This window comes from Pimephales promelas, chromosome 4 (assembly GCF_988280905.1).
Source record: "Pimephales promelas chromosome 4, fPimPro1.hap1.1, whole genome shotgun sequence".
In the NCBI taxonomy this organism is placed as follows: domain Eukaryota; kingdom Metazoa; phylum Chordata; class Actinopteri; order Cypriniformes; family Leuciscidae; genus Pimephales; species Pimephales promelas.
The window spans coordinates 33165666-33182077 of NC_142772.1; the positions used below are offsets into that span (position 1 = coordinate 33165666).

The window sequence follows — 16412 nt, forward strand, 5'->3', positions numbered from 1 at the left end:
CAACTTAATTTACTCAAGATCACAAAATATAAGTTTAATCTTAAAATTATTCTTACCACACAGGGCACAATGATAATATCAGTATCTACTGCCTTGGTGCTTCTTTCCTCAGAACGAGGTCGTTTAGATGGTTGCCACTTCTGTGCCAGCGTACGAATAGTCTCATCGGTTTTTATAGCATCACCATCAAACCTTCGAAATGATATTTTAGAAAAAAAGGATCATTTGAGAGAAAGTCTTTGATTTTATTTAAAGGAGCCGTATGTACGATTGTGGCCAAAACTGGTACTGCAATCACTTTCAAATTACTGTAGAGCGGTGTATCCCCTCCCCCTTGACTCAAGGTTTCCAGATAGGCTACAGGATCCATCATTTTTCTTTATACAACACATCTGTATCTGCAGCTGTGATAAATAGAGCAGAGCTGGCAACACTACTGGCTTTGTAATTGGTAGATCGGTGGAGGGTGGAGCATCAGACCAAAACACAACATGACAACATCAACATCAGTTGAGGGCTGCACCTTCACTTTTTAAATGACAATATCCTGGCTGGACTACTGTTGTCAGTGATACAAGTATTTGAAATGAACATGATTTCTTAATGTCTAGTGACATATTAGGGCCATTTTATGATTATTTGAAATACATTTCTTACATACAGCTCCTTTAATACAACTGAGTTACACACACACTACAATTCTGCTAATAAGTCAGCACACCTCTCACAAAATCTGCAAGAACAAAATATTTTCAAAATTATTTGTTTTATAATAAACCACTCACTGAGAAAATACAGATCAAGAAGTCACTGATTCACGGATTTGTGTAATTTCAGTCAATCTATGTATGTATCTATGTATTATTTTCCCTAATGGGCCAGATTTACTAACAGCTTGCACCAGCGAAAACCCTTTTTTGACATTAATAAACTACTGTCAGGATTTACTAAAGATAATTTTCACTTTCAGATGCAAAATTTATGAGAGGAGAGTATTTAAATGAATCATGCAAGGTGATCACGAGCAGAACTTTACACTCCAATTGGCACTTTTTTGGAATTGCGCTCACGCTAATTTGCCCTGTTTATTAAATCTGATTTTTTTTTCTATTTTTTTTGTAAATCTATTTTTTTCATGTATTAGTACTGATTCTGCAAGAGGTATGCACATTCTTAGCTCATTCATGATAAAATTTCAAGCTTGACTATATAACAGAAATCCTAATTCAAAGTACAACTCACCTTTTCTGCACCTCAAGGAAGAAAGAGTCAGTCCTCTTCATCTGGAGCTCATACATTGCTCTCAAGATGTGGAGTGGGGCATTGAGAGCATCATGGGTAATCTAAGAGCAAGACAAATATCAGAGCTAATTATTCCTCTAAATACTAATTTCTACATTCTAATGCTGCGAATTATCCACCCCCTTTCCTTCTCCAATTCAGCTGGTAAGGAGCAATTACAAAACTCAATCAATCTGATGATTCAAGATCAAACTGCTGGAAGAGATATGAGAAGAACAGAAGGAGGAGAAACCAGAGGATGAGTGTCTGAAGCCGAACCTGGAAACAGATCTTTGTTTCTTCATCCAGTCCTTCCAGTGGGTCCGGTCTGTTTGGATCAGCATCATCAGCGCAGCAGCTGGAGTGATCAGAGTCATGCTCTTTCTCTCTCTCCTTCTCTCCATCGGTCTCGGCGTCTCCGTCCTCTGCCATGGAGTGGATCTCTCGCTTGGAGGAATAAAGCATGATGGAGAGGATCTCTAGGTCTCGCAAAAGCCACATCTTGCTGAAGCCTGTGCCCTTGCTGCACTTACGGACCAGGAGCTGCATCAGGCCGGAGCCTTGGATGGCCTCCTGGGCTTTATCCACACCGTGCTTCTGCAAGAAAGGGAAACATGACCACTCATGACTTGTTGTGTATTTATATATTATAAATAATGTGTATAATAACTGTAATAATTGTATATTTGATACACTATGTCTGGTGAATACCTTCAGAGTGTTATAGAGTCCTTTAAGAGCGAGAGAGAGCACCCAGGTGGCCTCCACAGCATCTTGGGCACTGCTCTCCACCTCGACCTGCAGCAGGTGACTCACAATAGAGGTGAAGTTCTTCAGGTAGGAGCTCAGGTGGGCGGAGGTCGGGGACACAGCCTGACCCTCATGAGACTCCACATCATTCCTGCTGCTGCTCTCATGCGCCTGGACTAACTGGTAGTCTTTCACTGAGAGGAATTATAGTAGACACAGAGAGTCGTATTTATTAATGTAATTTCTTACCATTACTTGTTTTGTGTGACCATGGGTGTTTCTGAAATGTCCCCTACGCAGCCATTATTTGAGGTAAAGAAGTCCTAGTTGAATGTTTATAGAACATCCCGTCTTCATCGTCTTGCAATTCTGCTACCCACAGCATACTTTCAGTGGTCGAAATTTGAAAGCCAGTTTAATCACAACAAACACTGTTGTTTTTTCAGCATATGATTGTTTTACAATAGAGAAATATGCATTGCAGTCATCAAATATTTGCTGTTATGTTTAAAGCCTTAGAAGCCAGTTAGTTTACTTAAGGGGTACCTTCATACAAAAACAGCCTGTTAAACAAGGGAGTAAAGCAGACACACCCTTTGTAAATGAAGGCGGGTTTGAATATCATTGGCAGTCATGTGATTTTAGACAGTGCTGAAAGACTCGTTCAGCTCGGGTATTTTTACAGCTTGAGAAACCAGTGTGATAAGTGTAAAGAACCCATTGAAAGCTCTACTCGCACCTGTTCTCCTCTTGCGGGTCTTGACGTCCACCACAGCAGCTCTGTTCTTCTCAGTGAAGTGCTTGAGCAGAATCATGTTGTGCTGTTCGTTGGCATTATCGATGAACACAGCCTGAGTCCCCATGCACAGAACCTAACATAAAGAGACACGTTTATTATGAGCAGCTTCTCAAAATGTTATAAGGGCTTTTGCATCTTCAAATAAGTGTTATTGTAACAGGGCATTGTTATATAATTCTACATTTAACTTAATACAGGCCTATATTAAACGTGTTAGCGTGCACGTGTGGCATGTTCGTTCATACCTCAGGGAATCCCACGAGCACCAGCAGAGTGAAGAGGTTGGTTCTCTTAAGTTGCTGTGGTAACTGCTGGATGCAGTGATCAGTGAAAGCTGCCACAACAGCACACCACTGTGAGGAAACATTCAGGTTCCGCAAGATGTCCGCCACTGAACAAGCCCAATCCAGACCTATACGACTGTTGTCATGTAAAGACAGATGATGGACGCAGACACAAGTGAAAAGTGTTATATAAAACATAATTTTGTTAAATACATTAATATGGTTCTAAATGCATTTTATTATAGGTCAAAATGCACATTAAAAAGCAATTTAAAAAAATATATAAAATACAATAACTTACAACAAACCTAAAGTTTCATTGTCTCTTTTGGAGTCAGTAAGATTAAAAAAAAAAAAATTGTTTAAGAAACAACGTTTCTTAACGTTTTCAACGTTTTGTATTTATAATTATTTTAAAACGCCAATTATTCCTGTGATAGCAAAGCTGAATTTTCAGCATCTTTACTCCAGGCTTCAGTGTCACATGATCCTTCAGAAATCATTCTAATATGCTGATTTGCTGCTCCAGAAACATTTCTTAGTACTAGCAAAAGTGAAAACAGTTGTGCTGCATAATATTTTTGTGGAAACCATGATGCAATGTTTTAGGATTCTTTGACAAACAGAAAGTTCAAAAACGAGTAAGTGAACTTTCTAATTTTTAATTTATTTGAAAGTAATTTATTTGAGAGTAATTTATTTGAAAAAGAAACATTTTGTTAATATTATAAATGTCTGGTCAATTTAATACAACAAAGCATAAAAATAAATATATATTTTACTGACGCCAAACTGACACTGTACATCAAAATTATTATTTAAGTGGCTTTGCAATGGCATCATTATTTATAAAATACAATTTAAGCAGCATAAATACATTAATATGGTTCTAAATGCATTTTATTATAGGTCAAAATGCACATAGCACAATATTTATACAATATTGAACAGTAAAATCTGTTCATCTCTGTCTCCATATTCAGGTTGAAGACCTCTCATACACATTCTATTTAGCCATATGTTACATATTGTATCACACTACCTGTCAAGACACACTGCTCCCAGACTGAAGAGCAGTTGAGTGGTCTTCCAACCAGGAACATCAAGTGCTGCTCCATATCCGAGGGTAAGGAGATCAAATTTATCTGTCAGTGCCTCTGACACAGCTGCATCAGCCTCAGCAGGAGCAATCCTTAACAGAAGCTGTCCCAGAAGACCTAGTGTCAGGTGGTATGTTTCATTGAGACAGCCGGCATTCGAGATGACCACTCTGAACAGCAGTGGCAGAATGGGACTCAAGCTGGACAAAGATACTGGGCTGCCCTATATAGGATTACATTTGTATATTAGCATATTTTGTAGAATAGAAATGTGAAAAAAAGAGGTATTTCAAATGGCTACAAATCAAAAATATTCCAAAAGTAATCTCTGCCAACAATTACAATGTATACTGGAATCTTTGTTATTACCGGTTTGGTTGCAGGCAACATGGCTGCCAACAATCCCAGAATTCTCTCTCTGGAGCATTCAGCAAACACGTGTTCCTGTAGCGGCCCCCGGGCTGTCTTTTCCTCCTGGTCTTTATATGCATCCACATTTTCTGAGGTAGGAGATGTGATGGTGTCTCCACTCGACTCTGAAACTGAGACACACACAAAAAAAATAACACACTAAATTAGCTACTTATAATGTAAGTTACAACATCTTTACTCTAGTACTTTCGTCCCCATTTAAACCTTCTATGTTCCGTTGTCTTTGATTGAATCCCACAAGACATTCAAATGTAACAAATTTACACCTAAAGCAGAAATCAAACTTGGACTAAATAAAGATATTATACTGTAGACTAGAGCTCTTGATTATTAAAGAGTACTCAGAGAAAACGAAATCCCCACAAGCTCACCTCTGACTCCAGGGGACAGTGTGTCCTCACTAGACACAGAGGGTGTCTGACTTGCACTGGACGAGTCTGATGTATCTTCAGAGACCAGCTTCCTCCTCCTCGCATCACCTTCTGGATTAGGCTCATGCTTTTGAGGTTTCTTGTCAAGAGGGAAAAAACATTATCATAAGGGCAGATTGTACTTTTTTTTTAAAGGGGTTATGAACTGAGAAATCAAATTTTCCTTGAGGTCATCATATTCTCAGAACTAAAAAAACGTCCTTGTTAGTCCAATAAAAGCTTTTATTGACACCAGGCTCAGCAAACGACTCGTTTTTAAAGTGGGAACTATGACGTCAAAGAGGATAAAACACCACCCCCGCAGAGGAAGATTAACGTCTACTTCAACACGGCCGGTTTAGCCCCGCCTACCGATTCGCGCATTACACGTATAGCTAGATAACGGAGGCCTACCTCGTGATGACAAACCGGATCAAGCTACGAAGCAATACAGAATATTGTGCAGTGCCTGGTTGTGGAAGAAGGCAGTCGCTGCATATGCTTCCTCTGGACTCCAATAGGAATGCATGGTTAAACTTTATTTTTAATGACGTTCCAGCTGATGAGGGAAAAACGTTGTCCGTTTGTTCACTTCATTTCACTGAGGATTGTTTTGTAAACAAGACTGGATTTATAGACCGATTAAGAGTAAAGAACAGTGCTGTGACGTCTATATTGGATCCGACAGGAATGGTGCAACAACATGGACTCTGGGTCGAAAATGTATAGGCGAATCATTCCGGTTGCCATTTTACAACATTAGACGTTTTCAAAACAATTTCCTAAGTTGAAACGAGTGAATTTGAAACTCATTATAATATGCAAAACTGTTATCCACTCACAGCAGTGGGCGTTTACTTCCAAGTCTTCAGTGTGAGACGCCCACAAAATCTGTGCGCTTTTTAGCTAGACTCAAAACTAGGGTAGAAAATACCCTTGATTTTGATGTTTTTGAATGTAAAAACCAAGCGAACGTCATAAGTTGACCTCAGACGACAATATAGTAAAATTTAAAAAGCCAGTTCATGACCCCTTTAAGTTAAAGAGTATGTTTCGTGGGGTGGGGTTGTCACAGATTTAAAAAAAAAATAAAAAAAGCAAAGGGCTTGAGTAATGTAGTGTGTGCAGTGACTGACTCTGTCTCTAGGTAGCAAAGGGGAGCAGATAGCTGTAGTGCTGCTAGGCAGTGAGGAGGTGTCTGTGCTGCTGATGTCCTGAGAGGAGCCGGCCGTCGCAGGACACAGTTCACTCTCTGTGGCTGAATCATTCGAAGAAAGCAGGGACAGCAAGGCAGAGGCTCGTAAACCTACAACAGGAAACAACAGCAACTCTAACTATACATACAAACCACTTTAGACTTCCATTTCTAGTTAACACACATACCGATCATGAACATTCAAATATACTGATTACCTTTCCCAGTTTGTCCCTTCAGCAGGCACTCATTGATGATGTCAGAGCAGTGGGTCTGCAGAGCGCTGGCATAACCGAGGGTGACATCATCCAAAGGCTCTCCGTCCTGTGCTCTCTCGCTGACCAGCTCAGAGGTGAACAGGGCGAGTGTGGCAAAAAGAAGCCAGGAGTAGTTATGTATGTAGGGCTGGATGAGTCTGTGGCGGTCACTGATGCGGATGGTGACCATAGGGTACACTGTGATACGGTGGGTGGGCAGATGGCTGGAGAGGGGAGATCGGCACAGATATAATATTATTATTCAAATGAGCGTTTGATTTTCTTATTGAGGGAGTCATTGAATCATTCAGTCAACCAATTCAGGGGGACTGATTCATTCAGTAACGAAACACTGCAGTGTGTTGTTCAGATATAAAACGGATCTGCTGTGGCTTTGTTTAAAACGATTTTTGTTGGTGAAATGGAACAAAAACAGACAATATTGTGTTTAAAATGCAAGTTGCATAACTTCTTGTTTATTAAACTGTCGTATAAAATAAATATCACATTTGCAATCGTGCTGATATAGAAGAAGAAAAAAATACTCTTTGTGTGATTGCTTAACTATGTTATAGGATATAAAAATAGCCTAAAAGACAAAATATTCTTGTATGTTTATTAAAAGTAAATCTTGCAGTGCAAGCATTCAAGATCTAAATGTGCGTGTGCAGAAGTCCTAAACTTAAAAGGCTACATCACGCAGTGTATGCATGGACTCTCTAAGATTGCTTTTGTGAAGTAAGGGACATATTCGATAATGTCAGATCCCACATCGTTAAAACAGATGATATTGCACACCCCATACGTGTATTACCTGTCTGGGTATTTCTTGGCATTGTAACAGCCAAAGCAAAGATCGAAGTCCTCACAGACATTACAGTTAATCCTGCTGCCCACAATAAGGCCCTGGCAGTGGTCACAGGCATACTCCATGTTCACCATCTCATGGTCATCCTCATGGCCTTCTGGTTTAGCACCACCTGAACAAGAAGAGCAGAACCATTCAACAAAAGCACTCCAGAGAAATGTGCAGAGAAATGGTTCTAACTTTGTTATTGTAATAAATAAGTGGAAATAATGCTTCGTGACAATGCTGCTTTCCCTTCATTACAGTGTAAGTGACTCACTGAGGAAGCAGGTCTTGCACAGGTCCATATCTGTGCACTGCAGGCACCGGTAGCGATGCCACGGTGCGATCCGCTCGCAGCCGTCACACGAAATCTCCACATTAAGCAGGTCGCAGTAGCGTGCAATGAACATGTGCATCTGCAAAAGATCAAAAATATACAATATGTTTATTGGGTAGGTTGCATATGGAAGTGTGTAAAATCTGTGCTTTTGCTGTTCACAGAAGAACTAGATCAAAATTTAAACTTGAATTACTGTGGATGCTGACATTTACTTGTGTTTGCAGAGATTAACCATTGGTTTGCACTTTGCAGGAATACATTCAATTAAGATGACAAGCATGAATAATAATGCAATACCTCCACCCAAAAGTTACTTTTTGTGTTAATTTAGCTGCCTTATTTAATAGTCTCCATTATTTAATTTTTTTTAATTAATGTGAACTTTGATGGTCTTTTGTGAGCTACAATTTTACTGTACAGGAAAACATTTCTTTGATGTGATATCTGTACCTTTCTCTTCTCCTCCACTGAGGCCTGGCTGATCTTGTCAAACCATTTCTCAAACATGCCGTCCAAACACTCATCCATCCATTCACAGTTCCTCTCATAGTCAGCGATCTCATCCTCCTCCGTCCACTGACTATACCACCATGTCACATGAAGAAAAGGAGATGAGAAGCCAAATAAAACATTTGACACATTTAAACCTAGTTTGTTAATAGTGTGTAATCTACACTAAATCCTTATCTTACAGTTTCAATAATGCAAAACAACTAACAACAACAAAGCTCACGGAAGTACTCAAGACATGTTCAACAACTACACATTAGAAGTCAACAGATAGATTTGGACATCCACTGTCTTTCTCCCTCCTCATTTTAACCCTCATTTTATAGAAGTCTTTTAACAATTGAAGTCCCCGTCGCTGAGGCCATTTTTCATTAATTTAATCAGGTTGAAATCAAGTCAAAAAGGCGGAGAACGATACCTGATGGCAATGTCATGTACACTGATGTTTTCCTGTGACATGGTGAGCAGCAGATCAGGCAGTTTGATGTCCTGAAACAGTGACAAATCTTCGGCCTCCCAGCTCATATCCAGCAAATGCAACAGACATGTCTGCACACATGACAGGGCAGGCAGCAGGACCCTGGGGACATAAAGAAGACATAAGGGTCATAAAACATAGAAAGGACATAAAAAAATATGTTGTATATAAGGAATACAGCAGTTGTATTTGAAGTACCTATGTGGCAACTTTATTATTAGCAAATTCTAAAGCACACAATGGTTTCAAAATTCATGTTCAGGTTATGACTATGTAATTTATATTGTAGAACAAATGTTTAAAAACAGGGGATGACTAGAGAACCCACTTTTCGTTCAGTGCGTTGAAGCCCTGCACGGCCGCTACTAGCATGAGAACCAGCTGATGATGCGAATGCCTGACCAGCTCCCTCATCTCCTGCCCGCTGCCTGCCAACTGAGAAAAGTAACTGAGAAAGAAAGATATGAGTTAAAATAATGATTAGGATAGTACTAGTAGATATTATTAGTACAGGCCATTTTTTTGGATAACATACTTTGTGAAATCTTTCTGACAGGCCAAGAGTTCCTGGAGAAACAAAATACAGGGTGCCTGGAAGAGGTGCGGTTTCCCCAGGGTGAGTATACACTTCTGCACGAGCTCCAGCACCTCACACACACTCAGAGCCTGCGCTTTCTTCAAAGCCAGAGTTTGAAGAACACTGAACACAAACACAAGAACACTTCATTACGACTGATCAGAGACATGTCACCACATTTGCACACATTGAAAATCTGGGATTAAACAAAGTTTTAGGATTTTGACCAGAGGTTTGGGGTCAGTGAGACTATTAAAGAAATAAAGCAGCACAATGCCTCCCACATTGATAGTAAGAAATGTTTCTTGAGTAGCAAATCAACATATTGGAATAATTGGAAGGACCATGTGACTGAAGACTGGAGCAATGAAGCTGAAAATTCAGCTTTGCCATTATCACAGGAACTAACTTTACAATTAGATCTACCCAAGTTGTAACACTTTATAACAAGTATACAGTAATGAAGTACTTTACGAATGATAAGTTTATAGTTAATTTATCATAGTCCCTACATTGTTAACATTTTAATAGGCTATATACAAATAGTGAGTTCTTCATTTATTGTCACTGTAATTAACACAATTATTAATGTTTAATTAGCCCTTAGGTAAAGAGTTAGATAACTTTTTATGCTTTGCTAATGTATTCCTTGTAAGTAGCTCTCACTTGAGATTAGGTCACAGAAAATGGGAGATTTCATTAAGTGCTTTAAACCAAGCTTTATTAAACATTAATTGCATTAGTACTATGACTTAATTATAAACTAATACTTTGTTAATGATTTGTAATTAATTTATTGCAGTATATTTATTAAGTGTTAAAGGAGTAATTAAAAATTTGCTGAGTTTTGATTTTTTATAAGTTTTAGAAGCATAAATGCTCACCTTGCTCTGTTCTGTGATGCGCGTCAAAATGAACGAACCTTTTTTCGAGTCATTTTGTTCATTGAATCAACCAAATGACTCGAAAAAAGATTAGTTCATTTTGATGCACGAGTTCGAACATGGAGAGTGACGAACGCGCATCACAGGCCAGAGCAAGGCGAGCATTTGTGCTTATAAAACTTAAACGTTTTTATTTGTTTTTGAAATGAGCGATCGTTTCACTAGATAAGACACGTATTCATCGTCTGGAATCGTTTAAAGCCCTTTGAAGCTGCACTGAAATTCTTATTTGGACCTTGAACCATTTGGTGCCCAATGAAGTCCATTATATGGAGAAAAATCCTGGAATGTTTTCATCAAAAACCTTAATTTCTTTTCGACTAAAGAAAGAAACATGGGCATCTTGGATGACATGGGGGTGAGTAAATTATCAGCAAAAGTTTTTTTTTAAGTGAACTACTCCTTTAAGTGTTAACAAGATTTGTAATAATATTGTAATTACATTAAAAAGAAGTATTTCTGTGTTCTCAGATGTACAGTAAATGCAACCATAATTCAACAGATTTTATTGCATAGATAACAGTTCAAATATATATATTTCAGCGACTAATAACTGTAATTTCAGTACAACTTAGCAAACAAGTTGTAAGGGCTACTTGAAAGATCATTAAGACCGTCACTTTTGGAGCCCCGGTCATTAAGCATTACTATGTGGAAAAAAAGCCAGTATCTACTTTTGTGTAATGGGCTATATGCACGCATAAGTTCCGCATTTGACGAAAGGATGCTCGTCCATTTCCGGTTGTGTAGATTAAAGCGGAGGAAAACCGGAGAAAACGGGTTTATGGCAGAGTCTTCAATATTTGCTGTCCTCCCGTCTTTGAAACGAAACGTACATACGTTTAGATGTAATTTTATATAAAGTTATGTTTATTTAATATAATTTTAAAAAGAAGCATAAACACAACGAGGGGTGTCTGTTTTATCTGTTTTTGTGACTGACGTTTCATTAGTATAACTATGGAGTATAAAATTCAATATACATTCTCGGTATTGCATTGGACTCTATGATCGGCGGAAGTTATCGAGCATCCCTAATGCTTCACCGGAAATAACGCCGTGCATAGAGCCCATAGTGTGTCAGATAATCATCCGGGTTAGCATGACGTGTGTGTGTGAGTTTATGCATCAAAATTTGTTGAATAATGGCATCATATTTCTAGCTCTTCACATCACAAGGTGAAAATACTCAGTTCATACCTGCTCTCATTAATGACCATGTCCTTCAAAAAGCTGAGGATGTGTTTGAGGATCAGGAAGCGCTCTTTGACGGGTGGTGCTGTACGAGGCTCCTCCATAGATCGTAAGGACAGGAGCCTCAGGCGTCCCCGACTGAAAGGTGCTTTACGTGGGAAGACTATCGGGGACAGAGGGTCTCCTGCTTGAGACTGAAGACTTTCTGAAGAGCCCGTGGCACCATGAGAACTGATGCTGCTGGAAAGACCAGCATCCACTGATGCAGAGAATGCCTGTTCCTGTGTCCGCTCACTCTGACCTGGCCCTGCTGCTTCTGCTCCCTCAGGGGTCTGGGATATGGAGGGACTGGGCTGGAAGTCTCCCTCTGTGGTCGATATAGATCGGAAAAGAGGAGCAGCACAGGCGCCATCTTCAGGTCTGGAAGACTCTTGTTCCGGAGGTGCAGAGATACCTCCGCCCGGGCTGAATTGAAAGAGGAACAAACTTCTACTGATGCAAATTTCAGCTGTTAAAAGAGGGAAAAAAAGGGAGAGTGAGAATGCAGCCTGATTATTTGAAAAAAATTTGCAAAGGTATGCACCGTATAGCATCAATATTTACCAAGTGACTCCATCGTAACCTCATTCTGACTTCGATCTTTTTCCTCTACTCCGTTCATTTTCCCCATAAGGTAGCGTTGTTTCATCTCCAACTACCAAAACAGTTTAAAAGAGAGAGTAAATAAAAATAAATATGGTACTTTTAAACCAATAATCATAAGCCATACTAACCATCCATGTTCTGATGCCATCTGCGAGGGTGTAAACCTGCATAATGTCCTCGCTGAGACCGCACTGACCGTTTTTAGCAACTAATGCAGGGAAGATGAGAAAGGAAATGAAATATGGTCAAAACTACATTTACATGTGTGACTACTGAATTTGATCTGTTCATACAAACATCTTACAGAAGCAGACTAAATACTGCCTGTCCCAAGGGGACAAGGTTTTGAATAGATGAGCATTACCCTGATGAATGAAGATGGTGTGAAATGTGGAAGTCTATACTTGTGTGCACATCGAAAAATCTGGGATTCAAAATCTAATTTAAACCAAGACAGTTTTAAAATAAAGAAACATGAAGTAAAATTAATAAGAAATATTTAAGATTCAAGACGCATGCCGTTCTGTTTCTAACTGCTAGAGCAGCAAATGTTACAGACTGAGGCTTTAAATATAACAAATGCATTTTAGGGACTTTAGAGGGGTGGTATAATGACCCTTTTTACAATATGCAAAAAAAAGTCTCTGTTGTCCCTAGAGTGTGTCTGTGAAGTTTAAGCTCAAAATATCCCACAGATAATTTGTTACAGCATGTTAAAATTGTCCCTTTTTGAAGATCAGTAAAAATGCGTCGTTTACTGTGTGTCCCTTTAAATGCAAATGAGCTGCTGCTTTTCCTAGTATTAAAAACTTCTTCTGGGATGGCCTATTCTGCAGTCAATTTGAGAATTAATTCATGGAGTTCGTTAATAGTACATAGATTCAACAGTTTTACCAAATACTGATTTAAAAATGTTTCAAGACAAGAGTGTCAGGAACATTTCTCTGCAGTGTTTGCTCTCTTAAACCTGTTTAAAAGTCTTTAAAATGTCTTTACTTACCAAAGCTTCTAAGACTATGGTGAAGTGCTGGTGTGTGATACACCATGGCCGCCCAGGTGGCGTTCACCGCCTGGTCCACTTTTGAGCCCGCAGCAATCTCATTCCTGAATGGCTGCTTCTTGCAGGTCATCAAAAGAGTCCTCATGAGCTCCGTCCTGCCATCAGAAGAATCCTGTAAAGGATCCCAGCGAGCAAACTCCTTCAGGAATTCCACCAATTCATCTCCACAAGGAGCTGGATCGTCCTGTTAAACAAATTTGCACAAGACGCACAAATTTGATTAGACTTTTTTCAGACTGAAACACACACACATATACAGTAATATTCAGAGTATCCTCACTTGATTGGTTCCTGGGCTGGCCTGTGCTAACGTTTTTTCTCCGGGATTCCCACTCAATCCTTGTCTGAACACAGGCTTCCATAGAGGGCAGGACAGGACATGGTTCATCAAGGCTGCAGGTAACTCCTTCACACCACGGATTTCTTCGAGAGGAAGGTACACATGATACAAAACCAATAAGTCCTCAACTATATGCAATTTTTTTGTAACAGTTTAAAAGGTTAGTTCGCCCAAAAAAGAAAAAATAAAATCTTCATTTACCCACCCTCATGACGTTCCAAACCTGTAACACTTTCGCTCATTTTCAAAACACAAATTAAGATATTTTTAAAGCAGCACTATGCAGTTTTTTTTTACCTTAACTTAATAGTTATTGCAATGGTTATATGACTATTTTCGGGCTGAATGTTGGGCGTCAAATTTACAATTAAAAATTCCTTTTTAAAATAAATTAATATTTTAGAGAGAAATAATCAACTGATTAATCTATTTTCAGTGTTCTCTCTCACCGTAAGGTGATTTCAAAGCCATGGTGCGGGAGGCCAGACGTCCCATCAGCCTGGACACGAGGAGCTGCAGGTCTGAGGTCCAGGACACAGTGACGTCTGGTAGGCCGTACGCCGTCACTGTGAACTTGTAACCCCATTCGTTATTACTGCTGTCTGAATGAAACAGAAACTGCAGCTGTGGACCCGCTTTAAACGTCACTTTCTGAAGACAAAAAAAAAAAAAAAAAACATTATTTATTATACGTAACATATTTTTTTTCTCCAAGACACCAGACCAGACTAAATTAAAAAAATGGAATTACGTACAAGCCCGGGGCAAAAGTAATTGCATTTATTTTTAACGCTGTGAATTGAATTGCATGCATTTTTAACAGAATGACTGCAAATGGATATTGTCTATAACTGTCTATTCCTGCTAGTATTTTTCCTTATCTTTTGAGGAAATTATTTTTCTTGCAAGATAATGTATTTTAGAATTAAAATGGTTTGGATCCAATTTGGATATTGTTTAATTTGTGTTTTTTTCTACTCAATTATAATAATTTGGATTATGGATGTTTCATGTTCGCATAGTAGCATTAATATTAGGCTTAACAAATATAAAATGTTTGTAATATTTCACTGCCTGTTCATTTTTCTGGCTGCTGTCCATGATTGGGTTACTATTGCAAACAAAAATGCGTTTGCAATGGTAACCCAATAATGGACAGCAGCCAAAAGATTGAACAGGCAGTGAAATATTACAAACATTTTATATATATATAAATTACACAATTAACACATTCAGATAACATTAACACATTATAGTTAAAATGCTCCAATAAACGTTTTTGTACCTTTGGCCATTTCTCCGTTCCAACCTTCATATCATATCGCACTTTCCCTCCCCTAGCATCAGTGAATTCCAGATAGTCATACCTACAAAAATATATTTAAAAAAACACCTCAATCAGTTTAAATATAATGCATACTTAAGAGCCACAAGGGGTCTATAACAGGAAATGATTCCTGTTATCACCAGAAAGCAGCAGTTGAGTTGTAGCATAAGCCATTTACACCTTTTCTCTGTTTCACAGCGTTCATCAAACTCCACCTCGAAGGATGTGGCACCAGGACAGACAAAGATGGTGGTCTCATGCCTGCTGTTCTCATAATTATGAGGTGACTCCATTTGCCACGTCCTTAAAACAACAGGCTGCTGTGTCTGTTGACACCCCTCCATATCTACCTACAAACACAAGGGGATAAAAAAAAATCTGATAAACATTCTTATTAATTATCATTCATGGTTTTTAAATGGCAAGTGAAAACAGTGAAATAATCCGTTTTTTTAATTCAATTTCTTTGTATTCAATTTATTTCTTTAAGACACAAAGCGAACTGACCTTAGAGAAGATGTCCTCTGTGTCACTAGACAGCTTCTTGAGCATGTCTGCCAGAGGGTAGAATCTTTTGAGCAGCACACAGTGAGGAATATTCAAAGCGCACAGCTCCAGCAGGAAGATGGTCTACAACAGGACACAGAACACTTTTATATACATACGTGCAGAAGCATAATATATACATATATCCAGAAATATTAATAACTGAATAAATAATGAAATATATATATATATATATATATATAGTGGTGTGCTACCAGCTGTCTTGCTGCCATGGCAAGGATAGATCCACTGAGTTTCTCCATGATGTCAGCTCCAGAGAAACGCTTAACGAGAGGACTCAGTATGTCTTTGGTACCTGACAGGAACTGTTCCACATCTAAGAAAAACAACATAGATGTATTCACACTGTGACAGACCACTGCAAATAAATAAACCATTCAAAAGTCTGTAAGATTTTTATTTAAGAAAACGCTGAATTTATCTGATCAAAAATACAGTAAAAAGTAATATTCTGGTTGCGAAATATTACAATATAAAAATAACTTTTATATTTTAATATATTTTAAGATGTAATTTATTCCTGTGATGGCAAAGCTGAATTTATCAGGCATTATGGCAGCCTTCTAGCCTGGCTAACGTCAGACCCAAGTGAATAAAATAAAATTTTATTTTATTAAAAACGTCAGTTTTATACATGAATAAATTCGCACTGCGGTGAAGCAGTATGGGGAAACACAGGCTAGCAGCCTTCAGTATCACATGATCCTTCAGAAGTCATTTTAACAATGATTTCTCATTATTAACAATGCTGTTCTGCTCAATATTTTTGTGGAAATTGTAATTCTTTGTTTGATGAATATAAAGTTAAAAAAATAACAACAATAATTATAATCTTTTGATAAATTATAATTTAAATCTTTTGATAAATTTTGATAAATACTTTACTGTCTCTTTTGATAAATTGAACGTGTCCTTACCGAATACAATCTTACTGACCCCAAACTTTTGAACGGTATTGTATCCGTCATGTTCACTATTTGCTCTGAAGTACACCGTGCTATTTGACAGTCAAAAAAAAAATAGCTGAGAGTAAAGTTTAGTACTAAACTAAAAAGTGCAGTTACTGAAATTT

General features: G+C 38.4%; 1 protein-coding gene across 2 annotated transcripts in view; it reads right to left on the reverse strand.

Moving 5' to 3' along the window:
- zzef1 (zinc finger, ZZ-type with EF hand domain 1) overlaps positions 1 to 16412 on the reverse strand; it is a 43140-nt gene that overhangs the window by 14377 nt on the left and 12351 nt on the right. For both annotated transcript variants that reach the window (XM_089130295.1, XM_039675211.2), the window contains exons 20-46: positions 15535 to 15656; positions 15281 to 15403; positions 14954 to 15123; positions 14732 to 14813; positions 13896 to 14097; positions 13387 to 13529; positions 13047 to 13290; positions 12175 to 12254; positions 12005 to 12095; positions 11408 to 11909; positions 9222 to 9386; positions 9015 to 9134; positions 8627 to 8788; positions 8149 to 8278; positions 7636 to 7774; positions 7323 to 7488; positions 6470 to 6732; positions 6193 to 6362; positions 5018 to 5156; positions 4584 to 4756; positions 4157 to 4437; positions 3076 to 3250; positions 2771 to 2903; positions 1993 to 2225; positions 1561 to 1878; positions 1243 to 1343; positions 57 to 192 (exon numbers count right to left, since the gene is read on the reverse strand). In XM_089130295.1, coding sequence (XP_088986421.1) covers positions 57 to 192; positions 1243 to 1343; positions 1561 to 1878; positions 1993 to 2225; positions 2771 to 2903; positions 3076 to 3250; positions 4157 to 4437; positions 4584 to 4756; positions 5018 to 5156; positions 6193 to 6362; positions 6470 to 6732; positions 7323 to 7488; positions 7636 to 7774; positions 8149 to 8278; positions 8627 to 8788; positions 9015 to 9134; positions 9222 to 9386; positions 11408 to 11909; positions 12005 to 12095; positions 12175 to 12254; positions 13047 to 13290; positions 13387 to 13529; positions 13896 to 14097; positions 14732 to 14813; positions 14954 to 15123; positions 15281 to 15403; positions 15535 to 15656 — 4763 coding nt within the window. The remainder of the gene's footprint in view (positions 1 to 56; positions 193 to 1242; positions 1344 to 1560; positions 1879 to 1992; positions 2226 to 2770; positions 2904 to 3075; positions 3251 to 4156; positions 4438 to 4583; positions 4757 to 5017; positions 5157 to 6192; positions 6363 to 6469; positions 6733 to 7322; positions 7489 to 7635; positions 7775 to 8148; positions 8279 to 8626; positions 8789 to 9014; positions 9135 to 9221; positions 9387 to 11407; positions 11910 to 12004; positions 12096 to 12174; positions 12255 to 13046; positions 13291 to 13386; positions 13530 to 13895; positions 14098 to 14731; positions 14814 to 14953; positions 15124 to 15280; positions 15404 to 15534; positions 15657 to 16412) is intronic.